This window comes from Pipistrellus kuhlii, unplaced genomic scaffold (assembly GCF_014108245.1).
Source record: "Pipistrellus kuhlii isolate mPipKuh1 unplaced genomic scaffold, mPipKuh1.p scaffold_m20_p_6, whole genome shotgun sequence".
Lineage (NCBI taxonomy): Eukaryota > Metazoa > Chordata > Mammalia > Chiroptera > Vespertilionidae > Pipistrellus > Pipistrellus kuhlii.
Genome location: NW_023425562.1, coordinates 3620149 through 3641103, shown reverse-complemented (window position 1 = coordinate 3641103; position 20955 = coordinate 3620149). Strand labels below are relative to the sequence as shown.

Sequence of the window (20955 nt, the reverse complement as noted above, 5' to 3'; positions counted from 1 at the left end):
CTGGTGTGTTATTGTTAAAGAATATTTGAAAAATAAATAATTCTATACCACAAGACCTATCTTCCTGCCATCTGAAGATACTAATCACTATTACATTGCTTTTTCTTAGCCCTAAACTAAAAACTAACAAGTAAATAGCTATAATTATAATTGCTTTCTTATATAAAGAATGCTCCTGAAATTATATAATCTTTTTTTTAAAATATATTTTATTGATTTTATACAGAGAGGAAGGGAGAGAGAGAGTTAGAAACATCGATGAGAGAGAATCATCGATCAGCTGCCTCTTGCACACTCCCCACTGGGGATATGCCCGCAACCAAGGTACATGCCCTTGACTGGAATCGAACCCGGGACCCTTCAGTCCCCAAGCCGACGCTCTATCCATTGAGCCAAACCGGTCCCGGCGAAATTACATAATCTTGATAAGCATCTTTAATGGCTGTAATATATTATGTTCAGTGCCTAAAATTACTTTATTTTCACATTTGCTTGTTATATAATTTGGTTGTTTCCATCTTTTTTTTAAATATAAAATTATGTTGTAAGAGTCATCTTTATGAATAAAACTTGTTTTCTTAACTTTTTATTATGGAAGTTTTGAAATGTACATAGAAATACAGAACAGTTGCCCCTATTCTGTTCTTGTTGTAAGGCTTTTTAAAATACAGAATTTTTCCTTAGGATTGGGCCAAAATTATAAATATTATGCATGTTAAAGTAATTCTAAGCAGTCCTATATTTGTGCTTATATTTCTTGAGCTAATTTAGTGTTTTATTTTAAAAGTATTTATAATAGCCGAAACCAATTTGGCTCAATGGATAGAGCGTCGGCTTGGGGACTGAAGCATCCCGGGTTCGATTCCGGTCAGGGGCATGTATCTTGGTTGCGGGCATATTCCCAGTAGGTGTGCAAGAGGCAGCTGATCGATGACTCTCTCTCATCGATGTTTCTAACTCTCTATCTCTCTCCCTTCCTCTCTGTACAAAATCAATAAAATATTAAAAAAAAGAAAAGTATTTATAACAGCATTGTTTTTTTTATACCCCAAAATAAAACAATAGTAGCACATGAGTTGACAGATTCTGATATTTTCATATAAAGGATTCATGTTGTAGAACATGAGTGAACATAAAGGAAACATGTAGTTCTACATGTTTCAATGTATGTAATAATTAAATCAAAAGGCTGAGTGAAAAAAGTTAGAATGATAGATCAAATATAATTTCATTTACGTATTTCAAACAAAACCAATCCTATGCATTGTTTAGTATATATCCTTAAATGGTAAAGTATATAAAAAAATAACAAAAAGAGGATGAAGATGCTGTACTGCTCTGGAGTAACTCCGGGAGAAGTGGTGCCAGTGGAGATGAAGGGTTGAAAAGCGTTTCACAGATCTGTAACATTTATTTTATAAAAAAAATAATTGTGGGACTATATGAAAACAGTACTTTTGTTAGATTTTGATATACAATTATTGTTACATTATTCTTCATGGGTGGTGGTTTGTTTTTGTATGTTGGAAGTATTTTATATAAAGTTGCTGTGGAAGACAAGAGAAACTATATCCTTTCAAGTCAGGAGGAAAAGACCAGCAGAGTTCCAGAGAGGCGAGGGTTAATAAGAGGGTATTTTTTTCTCTTGGATAATTGGAAATAGGCAAGAGTGGGTGTGTATATGTATTTCTTTGGATAACTTAGATTTTTATTTAAAGTGTTTCATTTGTGTGTAGTTAGTAATAAGCATGTATACTTAATTTTGATACTTATTTTTTTTAGGTGAAAAGCAAGCAGCTACTCATATAAGTCTTGATCAAGAATATGACAATGAATCCTCTCAGCAGTGGCGAGAACTTGAGGAACAAGTTGTGGCCTTGGTTAACAAAGGAGTAATTCCACCCAATTTCCATCCCACGCAATACTGTTTGAATAGTTTTTCAGATAACTCAAGATTCCCCCTTGCAGTAGTAGAAGGTGATATACTGGAATTTTTACACATGGTTTTTTGTTTGTTTTACATACAATGTAATGTTTTGTATGCCCCAAGCCACCAGAAGCTGAGGATGCAAAAATAAGTCAGGAACTCAGAAGTTAGTGAGCTGCATTTATAAAAGCAGGCGGTGGGGCCCTAATGTAGGTGAATGCAAAGTGCGGTGAGAACGCCGTCTCTAGTACGGAGAAACGGAGGCGCTGCTTCTGAGGAGGCAGTTCTAAAACTGCATTTACAGGTTGATAAAGGATAGTCTAGGCAGAAGTTCAGAGCTGGGAAACAAGGTGTCATCAGAGAACTTATACACAAGATGAGATATAGGACTATTGAAGGTACTGACTGAGGCATTTCTTTTATAGAACCCATAACAGTGGAAGTGGCTTTTAGAAACCCTTTGAAGGTTCCACTTCTGTTGACTAATTTGTCACTGCTCTGGAAGTTTCAGCCCAAAGATTCCAGTGGAAAGAACGATGAAGAAGTTAAAGAACTAGTAAGTTATTAAAAGGTATTTGTAATAAGTTTATTTCAGAGATAGCATAACAGATGCTGTAAAAACATTTAACTTCTCTGTTTAGTGAACTGTACTTATTCTTTTAGGCTTTTTTCCTTAGTTATAGAAAGTATGTTAAATACTTTTGAAAACTGAAAATGCAGAAGAATATAAGGAATAAAAATAAAAGTCTTTCTCAGTATTGAGAAATAACCATTCTATAACACTTCACTGTATATTCAATAACTTACATTTGTATTTTCCCCTCAAATACGGGATTTTTCTCATATATATTGTTTTTTCATTCTCTGTTGGTTTATTTGCAATTGTAATTTTAAAATGTCCTACTATTTCATTTGTGCATAATCATCATACGAATGATCTATAAGTTATTTCATCTCTCTATTGGTAGTTATTTTGGAAGTTACCATTTGTTTACTATCAATCATTTGTGAAAATTTGGGTGCATAGTGTTTTTTATAATGATTATTTCTGTAGGAAAGATTCCTAGGCATGAATTAGAACATTTTAGGGAATAAATATTTTAACATTTTATTTGTTTCTCAAAAGGTTATACCGAGTTTCTCACCAGCACAACATGGGGTTTGGTATCTCATCTTTGTAACATAAAATCTTATTTAAAAAAAAAAATCTTGATAGGTAAAAAAAATGCCATCTTATAGTATTTTATATTTCATCTTGATGGGTAATAAAGTTGAAATTCTTATAGTTGTATTTCTTTTTGTTTGAATTATATTTATTTTTTTACTATGTCATAAGCTCTCTATATATTTTTATTTTATTTTATTTTATTTTATTTTATTTTATTTTATTTTATTTTATTTTATTTATTTTATTTTATTGTTTAAGGCAGTGGTTCTCAACCTTTCTAATGCGACCCTTTAATACAATTCCTCATGTTGTGATGACCCCCAATCATAAAATTATTTTTGTTGCTACTTCATAACTATAATTTTGCTACTGTTAATGAATCATAATGTAAATATCTGTGTTTTCTGATGGTCTTAGGCTCTACAGCAGCAGTTCTTAACCTGAGTAGTGACCCACAGGTTGAGAACCACTAGCAGCATTGCTAGTAGGACAACACATATATTTACATTACCTAGGCTGCCATCTTGGTTTCTTTGAATCTGTCATTACTTTTCTTATGTGTTATTAACCAATTTGGGAAAAGGTGCTGGTTAGAATGAAAGGAAGAAATTGCTCTTATTGCAAGATTAAATTAAAAGGCCATTTTGGCCATTGTTGATAATTAGCAGCTGAATTTTATCTCTTGAGATTTAACCTCTTGGTGGCTGCAACGTTCACTTACTGTCCTTAGTTGAGCTGTACTGAATTAAATGGGGGGAAAAACAAGTGCCCACTACTGAATGGCTTTACTGCCGTTGTAAGAGTAAAACGGCATATTGCTTAGCACTTAGTAAAAACCTAGTAAATACTAACTATAATTATTGTTATTGTTCTTAGTGTTGATACATGGGAATGTTAATAATTGATAACTTTATTAGAATGCATATTTTACGCAATAATTTATTTTTTAGGTAACAAGTGAACCCGAAATGATTGGAACTGAAGTTATTTCAGAATTCTTAATTAACAGTGAAGAATCTAAAGTGGTAATTTGATTATTTTTCAGTCTTAAGCCTTTCTGAAAGCGAGATGAAAACTTTCTAAAAAATCAGTTTATTCAGTTTGTTTTAGGTCCTGGTTTTCTTAAAACTAAAATTTGGAAGATTAGGATACTGGGATTGCACAGGAGGAAATTGGTGGGAAAAGTAGGTTTGCAGTGGTCTTTGGTTAGTTAATTTTCTAAGGAGCGTGGTGAAAAGTTTTTGCTTTTTTCTTGCAGTCAGTATATTTGGTTGACCAGAAGATTTCATTCTTATTAAAAGTATTGATGAGGATCCAGGCCTTTGTTGAATTTAGAGACTTTCTTTTGAAGAAAATGTCTTCTAATAACAAATATAGTTGATAATTTAAAAGTTTAGGTCATGGGTTTATATTTCTGCAACATTACAGAATGTAGGTAGGATGCTGTTTTAAGATACTGTGAAAACAGATAATGAGAGTGACTTAAATATCTCCGCAGGCCAGACTAAAGCTCTTTCCCCATCACATAGGGGAGCTGCACGTTCTGGGAGTTGTTTATAATCTGGGCACTGTTCAGGGCTCTACGACAGTTGATGGCATCGGTGCTCTTCCTGGATGTCACACAGGTAAAGCTATGACATCACTCTGCAGTTAGGAAACTAGTCCTTAATTCAGTCTCTATAGAATAAAATGAATAAAAGTGAGGCATTTGAAAAATAGGTTTTATGTACTTTTAATCCAGCATTTAGTCAGATTGAAGAATGAATAATTTGAATTATTTTAAACTCTGCCATTTCTTCAGAAGTAAACTTTATTCCCTTTTAATGTATTTTCTTTTGATAATCTTTAGGTTCTACCATATGTATTTCTTTTCTGTTATTGATCCAAACTTAATAAAGTCTGACCAAATATATTCAAACCGTTGACTGAGATTTCTGCTGCCAATACAAAAGCCATCTTAGCATATTCTATTTTTGAACATTGTTTTTTATCAAATTAAAGACCAGTGTTTTCATATCATTGGATAATAAATACCTTAAATTCTGTCATCTCTCCTATGAAGAAAGTAGGATTTTAGTGTTAAGGTGATATTTTTGGTGTCCCAGATGATGTTTTACAAATTTTAGGAGAGTAAAACTCTAAGATACATATTTAACATAGTTAACTTTTTTCTTTAAACTTAGGGAACACTTCTATAGATCTAATATTATCTTGTAATTGTTGTATATGAGTTACATAAGTTGACAAGATGCTGCACAGTTTACTGTAAAATCCCTTCTTTTGGCACTTCACTTTAGTAGATAAGGTTTATTTTTAAAAAACAGACTTGAATTTAGATACAAATGATTTTTGTACAAAGTGAACAGAAATGGAACGAATCCATTAGAATTCAAAATTAAAAGCAAAAAATGTACACTGAAGTATGGTATTCTGCATTTTAGTACTATATTTTTATTTCTTGGTTGACAGGCAGGCAACATTTATAAGTAATCTTCCTCATTTATTGCACATTTTAAGTAAGCTGAGTGTTAAGAATTTTTAGATATTTTTCTTTCCCACTTGTATATACTAAGGATCTTAATCTAATACCAGTAAGATGGTTTTCAGTAAACTATAGATCATTGTTTCATTTATAGTATGAAATATATTTATTAATTAGAGGCCCAGTGCATGAAAATTCATGCACTCGGATGGGGGGCAGGGAAGGATCCACGTGCCAGCTTAGACCCGCTCCCTGGGGAATCAGGCCTAAGCTGGCAGTCAGACATCCCTCTGGCAGCCTGGGAGCTCTCGGGATGTCCAACTGACGGCTTAGGCTTGCAGCTTCAGCACTGCTGAGGAGGCTCTTGCCACCACCGCTGCACTTGCTGCAGTCAGCCCAGCTTGTGGCTGAGTGGAGCTCCCAATGTGGGAGCTCACTGATCACTACGGGAAAACTCCTGCGTTAATCGTCTGCCCCCTGGGGGGCAGAGTGCATCATAGTGACTGGTTGTTCCTAGTCGTTCTGCCATTAGGGTCAATTTGCATATTACCCTTTTATTATATAGAATAGTAAAATTTATACTAGAGACCTGGTGCACGGATTCATACACTGTTGGTGGGCATGGCCAGTTAGCCAAGCGACTGTAGACCCTCCATCTGAGTGGCTGCTCCAGCTGTGGGAGCAACCGCTCATCCCAGTCAGCCTAGTGGGAGCAGACTGACCACCAGGGGACAGCTCTTGCAGTGAGCGTCTGCCCCCTGGTGGTTGTGTGCGTCATAGTGACTGATCATTCTGGTCATTCTGCAGTTTGGTTGCTGGGCTTTTATATAAATAGATGTTATTTTAGGGAGTTAATGAGAACAGGCCCTGAATTAACTATTGAAATAAGTTACATCTTATAAGCAGAATTTTCATGATTTAGTGTAGTTTATTTTATTTTAATATATATTATTGATTTTTTACAGAGAGGAAAGGAGAGGGATAGAGAGCTAGAAACATCAATGAGAGAGAAACATCGACCAGCTGCCTCCTGCACACCCCCCATCGGGGATGTGCCTGCAACCAATGTACATGCCCTTGTCCGGAATCGAACCTGGGACCCCTCGGTCCGCACACCGATGCTCTAACACTGAGTCAAACCGGTCTTGGCATTTAGTGTAGTTTATTATGTAAAATGCTAATAGAGATCTAGATCAAACAAAGTATGGGAAATGCTGCATTTTATGTCTGCTCTGGGAATAATTACAGTGGCCATCTGAACATTAAAGGCTCTGAGTAATCCTGCAGGAAAGATAGTTTATATCCTTGACTTTTTTTCCACTTTGTCGAAGTAAGGGATAATCCTTACATGAATATTAAATGAGTTTAACTTTCTTTGTACAATCTATTGAGACAATGCAGTTATCCAGAAATTCTAGTATATGCATTTACTATCAGTATTTATGTTAGTTTACTTACATGTTTGAATATAAGTGAAAAGTTGATCTCTTCAGTATTTTGGGATTTTTTCCCCTTTGACAATAGATTTTTTTTTAAGATGCTATTCTTGCCAAAACCGTTTTTGGCTCAGTGGATAGAGCACCATCCTGCGGACTGAAAAGTCCCGGGTTCGATTCCGTCAAGGGCATGTACATTGGTTGTGCGCACATCCCCAGTAGGGGGTGTGCAGGAGGCAGCTGGTCGATGTTTCTCTCTCTTCGATGTTTCTGGCTCTCTATCCCTCTCTCTTCCTCTCTGTAAAAAATTAATTTAAAAAATGTATTTAAAAAAAAAAGATGCTATTTTTTTTTTAAATATGCTTTGTTCTCATACCTTTATTTTTATTGATTTCAGAGAGGAAGGGAAAGGGAGAGATAGAAACACCAGTGATGAGAGAGCATCATTCATCAGCTTCCTCCTGCATACCCCACACTGAGGATCAAGCCCTTGATTGGACCTGTGCCCTTGGCTGGAATCAAACCTTGGACCCTTCATTCAGCAGGCCAACACTATCCACTGGCCAAACTGGCAAGGATGAGAATGGATCTTTTTTATAATCTGGTCCCAACACAGCCATTCTCTTCAATAGAAATTTTTTGGATAATAGCCATTATGGTTTAATACAGGTTTCAAAAATACAGGTTCCTATTTAGTGATAGGCAGTCGTTTTGCAAGTAATAAAATCCTAATAAGATGAGTAATTAAGCATCATAAAATAGGTATAATCAAAATGAAAATAAAGCATAATTCTTTGATGAATCATGCTAGTCAATAATCTAGAATTTTTCGAGAAATAATCTGAAATTTAAGAGTATTCATATATTCAGGCTAAACTGATAATAACATACCAAGTTTGTTAGGACACTGATTGTTTTTTATTTCAGGGAAACATTCCTTGAGCATGTCAGTTCGAGGGAGACAAGATTTAGAAATTCAAGGTCCTCGACTTAACAGCACAAAAGAAGAGAAAACATCTATAACATACGGTCCTGATCGACGATTAGATCCCATTATCGTTGAGGAAATGCCACTGTTGGAGGTATTTCACTTTTTAAAAATTTGTGAATTATTTATAAATTCATATTATACTTTGAGTGAATTAATTTTAGGCTTTGAAGTTATTAATACATTGATCTTTTAAAATTATTAAGATAGGATTAATCTAATTCACAAAGATAAAGGTAATCATGCAACTTAGCATTAAGTCACAGCCTGGTTATGAAATATTACTCTCAAAATATGAATGGAAATTGGAAAAACTTCTAAAAGAACAGTTTTGTTCATAAAATCAGTGGCTTTTGTTTTTGTTTTTGTTTTTTTGTAAAGATATAAAAGTAATATGGGAATGCTGTAAAAATTTAAAGTAATCTGAATAAAAAGCTACGTTCCCTTCACCTTATTTGTATCTCCACCCACTTCTGCATTCATGCCACAGAAGTTCAAGGTCTTTTAGTTGCAGAAAACTCACTGATGCTAGATTGCAGAAGCCAAAAAAGAGAAAACATTATTTAGTTGAAGGGTATTGGGTATCTCCTGACAAGTAAAGAATTATGGACTAATAAGTCCCAAAGAAAAATAAGGACTCGCAGTTCCGGGGAATGTAGCAGCAAATGTTTGTAAGCCTTTTAAAAGTATTGCTATTGATATGGCCTTAGTCTTATAACATAGAGTTTCCGTGTCACTTTAATACAAGTTTCAAATTTCTGCAAGAGAATTCTGGCCTACCTTGGATCAGGTGTCTCTACCTGTGAGGCAGAACAAATGCAGTCCTGATTGGCTCGACCTCAGCAGCAAGCTAACCTACTGCTCTGAGTGTCTGCCCCCTGGTAGTCTGTGTGTGTCATAGTGACTTGTCGAGTGGTCGACTGAACGGTTGACCAATTGGTTGGACACTTAGCATATTATGCTTTTATATATATATGAACGAAAGCTTAAGTGACAGTTATGACCAAACAACTTGTTTGACCAGTCGACCAGTTGCTATGACATGCACTGACCACCAGGGGACAGACGCTCGACACGAGCTGCCCCCTGGTGGTCAGTGCACTCCCACAGCCAACGTCCCAGGACCCCTCCCCACCCTGGCTGGCCGCCCAACCTCCTGCAGTCCCTCCCCTTGGCCAGCCAACTTCCTGCAGTCCCTCCTCCTGGCTGGCCTGCCCCCTGATAGGCCTCGATGGCCAGCCAGGCTGAGGGACCCCACCGGTGCACGAATTTGTGCACTGGGCCTCTATTATAGGATATTTACCAAAATAAGTGAGGATGAAAATTACTGAAACTCGTTGAAAAAAAAGATAAAAATTAAAATACTATAAATATACTACCATTTGAATACAGAAAAGCAGAGAGAAGGGCAGGCCCCTTCAAGTTTCCACTGATTTCTAGTATAGACTATGTTGTGTATATCTAGTTTATTCAACCAGACTTGTGTGATAGATGTTTGATTTGTGTCTAGTCCTTTTCCCTTATAGATAAAACCACAGTGAATAACCACATGCTTATCATTTTGCATATTTGTATTCACACATATGTATTTTTAAGATAAATTACTAAGTCTTGGTCTTTTCCATTTAAATTGAAGCTGTTACCAATATCGACTATATAAAAGGACTTTCAGTAACTGTGCTTTTGAAATAAAGGCTAGATATGTTGATTCTTCTAAAAGAGTCAACTTACTATACTTATAAAACCTTCATTCTGAAGATACCGTACACAGCATCTCCAGATGGTGTGTCACTGATCTCTTACGTATACCATCACCTTTCCCATTTTCACCAGCACCGGAGCCTTGTTAATGGTGTCCGGTTGTCTGTATATTGCAGTGTGGCTGTGGTACTCTGTCTCACTAGTTGCTCATGTCATTGTTTTGATGTAACACCTCAAAGTTGATATTCCTCCACAAATATTAGGTAATTTGACTTAAGTTTATTTGACACTAGCCAATCAGTTCAGTCAGTGCTTTCAGTATAATGTTATGCTACTTTATTTTTTCCTATAATTGGGATTCTATATTAATCCTTTATTTTGTCATATCCATTTTAAAGCTTCTAATATCCACAAATTTTATCTGATTCCTTAAACTGTGGTGATAATGTAGTTCCATTCAAACTTAGATTAAGAAACACAGGTTTTTCCCTAGGATTTTTATAACTCCTTTGGGATTACCAGCCATAACTTTATTAGAACATTTTCCTCATATTGGCTATAGCTATCCTTTCTGATATACTCAGTGTAGTTCTTAAGTTTATACTTAACGATTCTTTAAATGCAAGTAGTTGTTAGCCCATATTTCTACCTCTTACTATAGGTCCACAATACCGAAAGTCTCGAAACCAGATGTGTGTTGGAAGTCACTTTTTGTCTTAATTTTTAGAAATTGTGTGAATATGTTCATATTTATGTCCAAAGTGTTATGTAACTCCTGTTGGGTTTGTGGCAGCACCTGGTTATCAAGCTCATTTCTTGCATGAATCATACACTAAACCAGTGGTTAGCAAACTCATTAGTCAACAGAGCCAAATATCAACAGTACAACAATTGAAATTTCTTTGGAGAGCCAAATTTTTTAAACTTCTTCTAATGCCACTTCTTCAAAATAGACTCGCCCAGGCTGTGGTATTTTGTGGAAGAGCCATACTCAGGGGACCAAAGAGCTGCATGTGGCTCGTGAGCCGCAGTTTGCCGACCACGGCACTAAATGAATAATACACTAAATGGGAAAAGCTATATAAAGCCAACATTAGTCAAGTTCAGCTTTTGCTTCCATGTGAGTTTCTGAAAGTTTGAGGTTCTTCGTACTAGTATCTTTTCATTTTAATGACGTATAAATGAGCTATTTTTCAAGTTGATATTGATAAGGACTTTTTGACATAATTATTTAATTCAAATAAACATGTTAAATTACTTTTGACTTCTCTTTTCTATAATCTACAGAGCTGTGAAGATTTTGCCAGTAACCCTCTGTTAGGGACATTTTTCCTTTAATTCTTAATTGAAGTCTGCTACTGAGTAACATTGGTTTCTATCTCTTCTTTTTTTTTCTTTCTTTTTTTAAAAATTAAATTATTATCTCTGGGTTTCTATCTCTTTTCTAAAACGGAGTTGTTAATTGCCACATATTCAGAGAGAATAAAATACTTGCAAACCTTTAGTAAAGAATACAGCATCTTAAAGTGTCATTCATTCACTAGGGGTCAGCATTGTTAACAGACAATATAATACTATTTTTTCCCTCCAATGCAGGTGTTCTTTATACATTTCCCTACAGGGCTCCTCTGTGGAGAAATCCGAAAAGCATATGTAGAATTTGTCAATGTCAGCAAATGTCCTCTGACTGGATTGAAGGTTGTTTCTAAACGTCCAGAGTTCTTTACCTTTGGCGGTAACACGACTGCTCTGACGCCACTGAGTCCCTCAGCTTCTGAGAACTGTAGTGCTTACAAGACCGTGGTGACAGAGTCTGCCTCTGTGCGTACAGCGCTCGCCTCGGTAGCGTCTGCGGCGGACTTTGGCATCGGCACAGGAAGTCAGCCCGAGGTGATTCCTGTGCCCCTGCCGGACCCTGTTCTTCTGCCTGGAGCTTCAGTGCAGCTGCCGCTGTGGTTACGCGGGCCGGATGAAGAAGGTGTCCATGAGATTAACTTTCTGTTTTACTACGAAAGTGTTAAAAAGCTGCCCAAAATACGGTGAGCATTAGGAAATCTCTGGTTTAATCTTTTCCTTTAATATATGTGTACAAATTCAAATAAACATGTTGATATTTGCTAACTTCTACAGGATGTTTATATGCAGGCTGTTCCTAATATAGTGAGCAATAAATTCTAAGTGGCCAAAAGTAGAAAAAATTAAGCTACATTAATCTTTTAAAAGAAATATATTTTTATTGATTCAGAGAAGAAGAGCGAGAGAGAAACATCAATGATGAGAGAATCATTGATTAGCTGCCTCCAGCATGCCCCCTATCGAGGAAGAGCCCTCAACCCAGATATGTGACCTGGTTCATAAGTCAATGCTCAACCTCTGAGCAATACCAGCCAGGCTAGCACAATCTTTTTAGTGGCTTTCCTATTTATAAACTTGATGATTCTTTAATAAAACTAATTTTTGGTCAGAGTTATCACCAAATAATGAAGTTCACAAGTATCATTTGTATATGAAGACAACATGCCTGCAGTCATTCTGTTTTAAGAAAATTATTTTAACTTTTTTTTCCCCTTGTGCCCTCTCCTGCCCTACAAGAATGTATAAAAAAAAGTATGTATGTGCTTGACAGATGATTGGGGTGATGTCTTACTGGAACTCACTGAAGAAACTAAACCTGTCTCTGACAAGGACTGTGGCCTGTTCTATGACATAGCAGAATATTTTCCTGATTTTTATAAAATTAAGTAAGAGTGATTGTGCTACATTTATTTTATTTAATAGAGTGTTTAAAATATCTCATAAGACTCTGAGGAGAAATAATACAGTATTTGTAAGCATAAGAACATTTTAGATCCTCATTCAGTGCTAATTCTCCTCAAGAAGAGGATAGAGAATGCTCTGGCCAAGACAACAGAGAAGGCCTTAGGAGTGGAGTAGAGATGAAATGAGCTTCCAAGGAAAGTGAAGACTTTAAAATTTGCTTATCAGGGTGTATAGGCAAGAGCGTAGTGAGTCTCCCAGGACTGTGTGTATGAAGATTTACAGGATTTACAACCTGGAGGAGGTAGTTTGGCCACAGTGTAAAACATCAATAAGCCCGGATGTAAAGCCTTATTGTGGAGGCTTTGAGTGATAGGCGAAAGGGTGGCGATGACGTGGTAGGTAGTTTCTTTGGAGCTGCCATCACAGAGAGGCGTGGTCCGGACACGACTACAGAGGATGGTTTTCCTAAGTCAGAGAGACTAACAGTTACCTCCAAATGAGAACTGATTGAACTGAAGACCAACTAGGTAATTTTACTTCATTATATATATATATGTTTTTTAAATAAGTGATTCTGAAAGAGTTGAAGTTTTAAAAGCTTTATTTGGAATTAGAGAATCACACACAGTAAGAGGCTTTTAGATTAAATTTGCAGTTTTTTGTTTCTTCAGTCACAGGATATTAAGACACACAGCAGTTATTTGCACCAGCCGATCTCTGAACGTACGTGCCACTGTCTGCAGGAGTAATTCTCTTGAAGATGAGGAGGGCAGAGGAGGCAATATGCTAGTCTTTGTGGATGTGGAAAATATCAATACTGTAAGTTGGTTTAAAACTCAATTTTGTTTTTAATTCGATTTGAAGTATTTCCTTTGTTTTTAGTAATGGATATTTTTCCGTTCACAAGAGCAGAGTATGAAAACATACTAATTTTCCATTAGCTTTATAATTTTAAGTCTCCAAATAAAAAGATCTGGTGGCATAAATGTACATTTGCACATGAAAATGTAGCCTCATATGCTAGTAATTCAACCCAAAAGAGATCTCTCCATTGAGAATCTCTTTTGTAATTAAATTTATAAAGCTGTTAGGATTTCACATTCAGTATTGATGTGATAATCTTTCACATACTTTTCTGACAGTACAATTTCCTTTATATAAAGCTTTTTAAACATTTTACCATTTTTGTTTATGTACTCAAAATATAAAAATAAATATTCTTAAAAAGAAATGCAATCTCATAATTAAAATAGGATCTGAGCTTTAGAGTGGTTCTTTATACTTATTAAAATATTATTAATTCTATAATGTACTTTGCTTTTAGCTTCATAAGTTTGTAAGGGCACTTCTTTTTATGATATTTAGGGTTAATGCACTAATACTTTGATAACCCCCTTCCCCCTAAAAAAAAAAAAAATCAATAATTGAAAGAGTAAGAAAATTTTAATTTTTATATTGGCTTTTATTCAAGAGAATAAAAACATGTGGTTTAAATAACTATTTATATTGGGATTCTGTTTTATTAGTTGTGTTTTTTCTCTTATTTTATTTATTTTTAAAATTCTTTATTGTTGAAAGTTTTACATATGTCTCCTTTTTCCTATTGACCTCTTACTGCTCGCTCCCGCCCTCTAGCACATACCCCCCCACTGTCTGTGTCCATTGGCCATGCTTATTGTTTTGTAGGTTTTAAAAAAAATACATTTTATTGACTTTTTACAGAGAGGAAGAGAGAGGAATAGAGAGAGTTAGAAACATTGATGAGAGAGAATCATCGATCAGCTGCCTCTTGCACACCCCCTACTGGGGATGTGCCCGCAACTAAGGTACATGCCCTTGACTGGAATCAAACCCTGGACCTTTCAGTCTGCAGGCCGATGCTCTATCCACTGAGCCAAACCGGTTTCGGCTGTTTTGTAGTTTTTTTGTTCTTTTTTTTTGCCTTAATGGGAATGGGTTGTATCAGAACAATCAGAAGAAATAAAATAATGACATAGTTTTGATTAAAAATTGAGAACAAATAATTGTCTATCAAACACCACTAGTAACTCATTATGCATATTTTTAGTGTTTTTAAAATTTGCCACTAGGAATACATTATAAACATTTCTTAGATGCAATATTGGTTTGTCTATTTTAAGAATGTTAAAGGAATTTAAATAACACTTTCTGAAATGTGTATCGTTAATTTATTTTAAAATAAAATTTTCATCTTATGTTAATCTATGTTGACTTTGGTATCAGTGTTTGAATATTGTTTTCATTAGAATATGTTAGTGCTCCTAAATCCTGAATGATTCTGTCATTTCTTTTTGATAGAGTGAAGCAGGTGTTAAGGAATTCCATATAGTACAAGTATCAAGTAGTAGCAAACACTGGAAGCTACAGAAATCTGTAAATCTCTCCGAAAACAAAGGTTTGTACCTTTTTCCTTCTTCATAGTAAATTCTAACATATCTTCATTGATTGACTTTTTTCCTCCTAGAATAGTACCATAATATGGTACCTTCCTTAAAACTGATTATATTAAGCATTAAATTGTGCCTTCATTAGTTTATGTAACTATAAACCAAATTCCTTTTTTAATTGATTCTTTTCCATCTTCCATCTTTTTCTCTTCAAGATCTATTTTTTTTAATCACTTGTAAAATTGGTACCTTGATACACGATCACTGTCAAAATTTCAAACAGTTCAGAAACTTATAGACTAGAATATGGAAGGTTTTTTTTTTGCCATCAGAAGGCTGGGTTTTCTTTTTTTTCCTTTTTTTAAAATATATTTTATTGATTTTCTACAGGGAGGAAGAGAGTTAGAAACATAGATGAGAGAGAATCATCAATCAGCTGCCTCTTGCACACCCCCTATTGGGGATGTGCCCACAACTAAGGTACATGCCCTTGACTGGAATCGAACCTGGTCCTCAGGCCGATGCTCTATCCACTGAGCCAAACCGGTTTCGGCTGGGTTTTCTGAATATAACCATGCCTATGTACTCACTGACTCTTCTGTGTATTTCTATACCTATATAACATTAAAAAAAAAAAAAAAAAAGAAAAAGAGTATGCATACTTGTGATATATATTGACAAATTGTTTTCCAGAATATTTCTATCAGTTTATCATCCTGCCAGTAACAAGAGAGTATCTAGTAGAGTGAAGTGAAGCTGGAAAAATGATAATTGCTCCTTCTGAAAATAAATTGTATGATACATATTCAAAAAATATTAAAAAAATGTTTAAATCCTTAGCCTCAGGGTTATCCTTGTTTTAATTCCTTATATAAAGGAATTAACTTATTGTAAGATTTATGCTCTAGGGAAAAATTCAGTGTAGCTGTAATATAAATTAAGCTGCAACTAAAACTATTGTAATTAAAATATTTTAGAATTTACAGGTGTTTTCACTGGTGAAAAAATTCTAGCAAATTATGTGCATATAAGAATATTGGTATAAATTAGCATATTCTGAAGAAATTAGAGGGCTGATGCACGAAATTCATGCAAGGCGCTTGGTCCTTGCAGCTGTGGTGGCTGCCTCGACCTTCACAGCCTCAGCTTAGTCCGGAAGGTCGTTCGGCTGTCTGGTCTAATTAGCATATTATGCTTTTATTATTATAAATACTGAATGGAAATGAAGTAGAGTGGTGGGATTTTAGACTTCCTAGCCCAAAAGTTCTAATCTTTCAAACTTTCTATCTATACTGCCATTTATACACTGAGTGGCCAGAGTATTATTATCTCTGGCCACTCTGTGTGTGTGTGTGTGTGTGTGTGTGTGTGTGTGTGCGGTGCATGAACCGGTGCATGAATTTGTGCATAGGTGGGGGTCCAGCCAGCTTGGCCAGGGGGAGGGGACATGGGCGGTTGGCTGGCCTGCCTGCTGGTTGAACTCCTTGTCAAGGGGACAGTTTGCATATTAGCCTTTTTTTATATAGGATATACACTGAGTGGCCAGATTATGTGTTCAGAGATCATATTATCTGGCCACTCAGTGTATATATAGACAGACAGACATATGAACATGTATTTCAAGAAAATTTAATTTTATCCTTTTAAAGAGCTGAGTGAGATTTAGTTTGAGATGAAAGCAAAGACATTTTTCCTTAAACATCCTATGGAATAAAAGCCTAGTGACCAAAACGGTAGAACGACCAGAGAACCAGAATGACCACAGCTCCTCACTCCAGCTAGTCCCGCCCCCAGAGAGTGGTTAGGGTGATTAGGCAGGCAGGCAGAGGTGGTCAGGGATGATCATGCAGGAAGGTGAGTGGTTAGAGGCTATCAGGAAGGTAGGCAGAGGTGTTTAGGAGCGACCAGGCAGGCAGACAAGCAGTTAGGAGCCAGTGGCCCCAGATTGCGACTGCTGGCTTAGGCCCACCGGTGGGCCTAAACCAGCAGTCAGACATACCCCCAAAGGTCCCAGATTGTGAGAGGGTACAGGCTGGACTGAGGGACACCCCCATACACAAATTTTGTGCATTGGGCCTCTTGTCTATATATGTAAAAGCCTAAGTGACTAGCCGACTGGTCTCTATGACGCACACTGACCACCAGGGGACAGACACTCAGTGCAGGAGCTTCCCCCTGGTGGTCATTGTGCTCCCACAGCCAATTTCCCACGTGTAGCTAACCTCCCGTGGTCCCTCCCCCGCTCTTGCCTCCTCCTCCCCCCCAGCCGGCCAACCTCCTGCAACCCCTCCCCCCAGCTGGCTGGCCCCAGTGGCCCCGATTGGAACCTCCTGTGGCTCGTCCTCCGCCAACCTTCTGAGGCCCCATTGGCCCCAATGGCCAGTAAGGCCAAGGGACCTCACCCATGCATGAATTCACGCACTGGGCCTGCAGTTATTTATAATTATGAATTGTTTTCAATAGAGGAAATCTGAATAATGAATTGCTTTTCGCATGTCATAAACTGAGAACGATCTTTGAAATTTTCTTTTCTTCCTAGATGCCAAACTTGGCAGTAGGGAAAAAGGAAAGTTTTGCTTCAAGGCAATACGATGTAAGGAAGAAGAAGGTAAATTCGTTTTACTTTAACCCTTCTTTGTGGTCATTTTATATTTCATGCCAGTGATATCATTAGGCTTTCTCCCTCTGTTTTTCAGTTGCCACACGGTCCTCAGAAAAATACACCTTTGCAGATATCATCTTTGGAAATGAACAGGTATGCAAATAAACACAGAGGCATTTGAATTTTTTAAAATAATTTTCTTTTTTGTCTAAAGTTTTACATAGTAGCATTTGATTTTAAAAGTCACAGGTCTCAAAAGAATAATAACAATAAAAGTGACAGTTTTGGAACATCTGCCTCTTTTGGCAAAACTATTGCTTTAGTAATCCCCACATTCTTTGGTGGTGAACTTGTCAACTTTGTTGGGTTTTACAACTTGACTTCATGTCCCAAAACAGACCAAAAATGCTATAAGGGTTATACCATTTTAATCAATTACTTAAAATTAACTTTCTCTTAAGAGTATCATGAAATAAGTATAGTTCTTGGGGGGGACGGGAGGAGAGAGAGAGAGAGAGAAGAGAGAAACAGGATTATATGAAGGAACCTGTCCACTAGAGAAAGTGGTCACAGTGGAACATAAAGATGATACTCCTCTGGATTTTGGTTACCATATGGTTCTGAGACCCAAATAATGAACTCTTATGATTTTACATGTATTATTGTCTTGAGCAGCGATACTCCCAACTTCATTATTTGTAAGAATTCCCTAGAGTGGTAGCTTTCAAACTTTCAAAATGTGCATATGAGTCAGCTGGGGATGTAAAATGCAGATTCTGATGTAGCAGGACTAGAGTGAGCTTGAGAGTCTATATTTTTATGCTGGAGGCCCAGTGCATGAAATTCATGCACTCAGGGTGGGAGGGGGGTGAGGGTGGAAGGGTGCCCTCAGCCCAGCCTGCACCCTCGCAGTCGGGAGCCCTTAGAGGGCATGGGCCTAAGCTGGCAGCCGGACATCCTTAGTGCTGCCATGGAGGCGGGAGGGGCTCCCACCACTGCACTTAGCTCACCAGCCTGGCTTCTAGCTGAGTGGGTCTCTGTGGGAGCACACTGACCATCAGGGAAGCTCCTGCGTTGAGTGTCTGCCCCCTGGTGGTCTGTGCATCATAGCGACAGGACATTCCACCATTCAGTCGATTTGCATGTTAGCCTTTTATTATGTAGGAAGCTGCCAGGTGATCTTGAGGTAATCAGTCTGCAGACCCTGTTTTTGACTTAGAGAATTTTGTAAAAATGAGAGCTTTGCCTTTCTGCCTCTAAAGCTCCGTTTCCTTATGTCTCGGGTGGAGATTGGGAATATGCATTTCAGCCAGCCCTGCAGATAATCTGAAGAGGTGATCTGGGGATCTGCTTCTAAAAAGTTCTGGACTAGGGATGTGAAATTCTATGTTGTTGTATGCTGTTATTGGCATTATTTTTTCTTTGTGTTTTTTCCTTGATAATTCCAAAAATCCTTTTACTTTTTGTTTTTGTATTTCTCTTATTTGTCCTCACTGACTGACTCTTTGTGACTGTCTTTTGACATTTTGAGGAAACAGCTATTTAGAAATAGCTCAGAGTACCAAAACCCCAATAATTCTAAAGCGAGTATGACTGTGCTTCCCAAATGATTGAATTTAGCTCTTAGGAATTCAGTTCCTTTGTTTGGTTCATTTTTTAATTTAAAATACCTAGAAATATCACCGCAACTCTTAAATTATATTCAGGTTGAAATTGTTATTTTGTTACTGAATAGTTTTTTATGGTAACATTGAAGACAGAAACAAAGCATTTCCCCTTATGATGAATCTGGTTGAGTAGAACTTACTAAGCATTGCAGATCAATGAGAAAACTATGGGACAGTAGTTTACCAGAAAAGTTCACTTCTAATGGGGACAGTGTATATATTTATTAAATCTAAGGTTGGCATCTATATAATACAGCTTGTAATGCAGGAAATCTAAGAGATTTTACGAGGAAACACAATATTCCATTAAGGGAAATTTTGCAGTGCTGAGTTCATTTAACATCCTTTTCTCATATTCTCTCCCTTCAAGTGTAAAAGCCAAATTTATACCAGAATCACTTGCATTCTGGTTGGTGGAATGTGGCCTAGTGTTCTAAGTATTTGAATGAGAAAGATTTTAATAGTAAAAAAATTTACTTTCTTTTCAACAACTTATTTTTTAATTATTTTCTTAGAGCTACTCATTCATCATGGATACTTGAAAGATCAAACCTAATGTCACAGCAGGGTAGATTAATTATTTTGAAGTAACATCTTTTAAGATTCTGGGTAATTTGTACCAGAGAGTTTAGGTGTTTCAGTATTAGTGTGGTCTCTCTATAGTCAACACATTGATATGAGCTTACCGAATAGCCTTTTGGTATGAGCAAGTTGTAGAAATATATGTTTGGCAGGTATATCAATAGAAAACATTGATTAGACTAGTGATATTCTTTTAACAGATAGTAAGTTCTGCAAGCCCATGTGCAGATTTCTTTTATCGAAGTTTATCCTCTGAATTAAAAAAAGTCCAGCCATCAGCGCATACGGAAAAGCAGTCAACAGAGGACGCTGTGAGATTAATTCAGAAGTGCAGTGAGGTGGATTTGAATGTTGTCATATTGTGGAAGGTATGTGATGTTACATTATTTCAGCAAGCCTTGCTTATACATATTTGACTCTTGAGCTGAAGAACAAATGTAAACTGCTGCTTATGTTTTTCCTGCTTCAATATTCCAGTTTCAATATTAAGGTTGTTTTATAACTTTTTTAGTAGTTCCATAATGACTTTTTTTTTTTTTTTTTTTGCCAAAAGGAAGAATTCATTCAAATCAATCACTTTCCTCTGTATTATTGCTATTTCTAAGTGTTGCTGAGAATACTGTACACATGATGAGCTTCATGGCAGCAGGTGTTAAACTCTTTACTATTTAGTAAACTCTTTCCAAACACTGAAAAGGGGGAAATAGCAGCATGAACCTCTTGGTACTCATCATTCATTTGTTGCTATTCATCTTTGATAGATTCCATTTGCCTCTCTCCTTTGTTTCCTTTTATTTTTACCTTTATTTTTTGCTGTAGCACATTTAAAATTTTATTTTTATTTATTTATTTTGGAGAGAGAGAGAAATATCAGTTTGTTCTATTTATTGATGCATTCATTGATAGATTCTTGTATGTGCTCTGATTGAACCTGCAGCTTTGACATATTGGGATGATGCTCTAACCAACTGAGCTACCCAGCTGGCCAAGGCCTGTGGCATATATATATATATTTATAATGACAGAATATTTTATCTGAAAACGCTGTTGCATACACTTGCAGCAGACAGAAAGGAACATAATAAGCCTGGCCTCTGGATTGGTATTCCAGTGGAGAAAAGGAGCTTGTCTCATGACTCTCTTCTGTACCAGTGCCTGAGGCGCCCCAGAGCAAATTGGAAAAGATTTCAGATGTGGCTCTGAAATGTCCAAGCCAGCTGTGCTATAGAGGCAG

The 20955-nt window shown here is 36.5% G+C and overlaps 1 protein-coding gene across 13 annotated transcripts in view; it reads left to right on the top strand.

Annotated features, from left to right (window-relative positions):
• Positions 1-20955, top strand: part of TRAPPC8 (trafficking protein particle complex subunit 8) — a 67477-nt gene that overhangs the window by 41486 nt on the left and 5036 nt on the right. For 11 of the 13 annotated variants that reach the window (XM_036419813.2, XM_045574855.1, XM_045574854.1 and 8 more), the window contains 11 exons: positions 1783-1977; positions 2353-2483; positions 4046-4120; positions 4594-4720; positions 7941-8095; positions 11299-11741; positions 13134-13281; positions 14782-14878; positions 17410-17478; positions 17567-17625; positions 19922-20089. In XM_036419813.2, coding sequence (XP_036275706.1) covers positions 1783-1977; positions 2353-2483; positions 4046-4120; positions 4594-4720; positions 7941-8095; positions 11299-11741; positions 13134-13281; positions 14782-14878; positions 17410-17478; positions 17567-17625; positions 19922-20089 — 1667 coding nt within the window. Of the gene's footprint in view, positions 1-1782; positions 1978-2352; positions 2484-4045; positions 4121-4593; positions 4721-7940; positions 8096-11298; positions 11742-13133; positions 13282-14781; positions 14879-17409; positions 17479-17566; positions 17626-18761; positions 19512-19921; positions 20090-20955 lie in introns of those variants that run through there. The other 2 variants (XM_036419820.2, XM_045574851.1) reach the window with 2 other exon arrangements.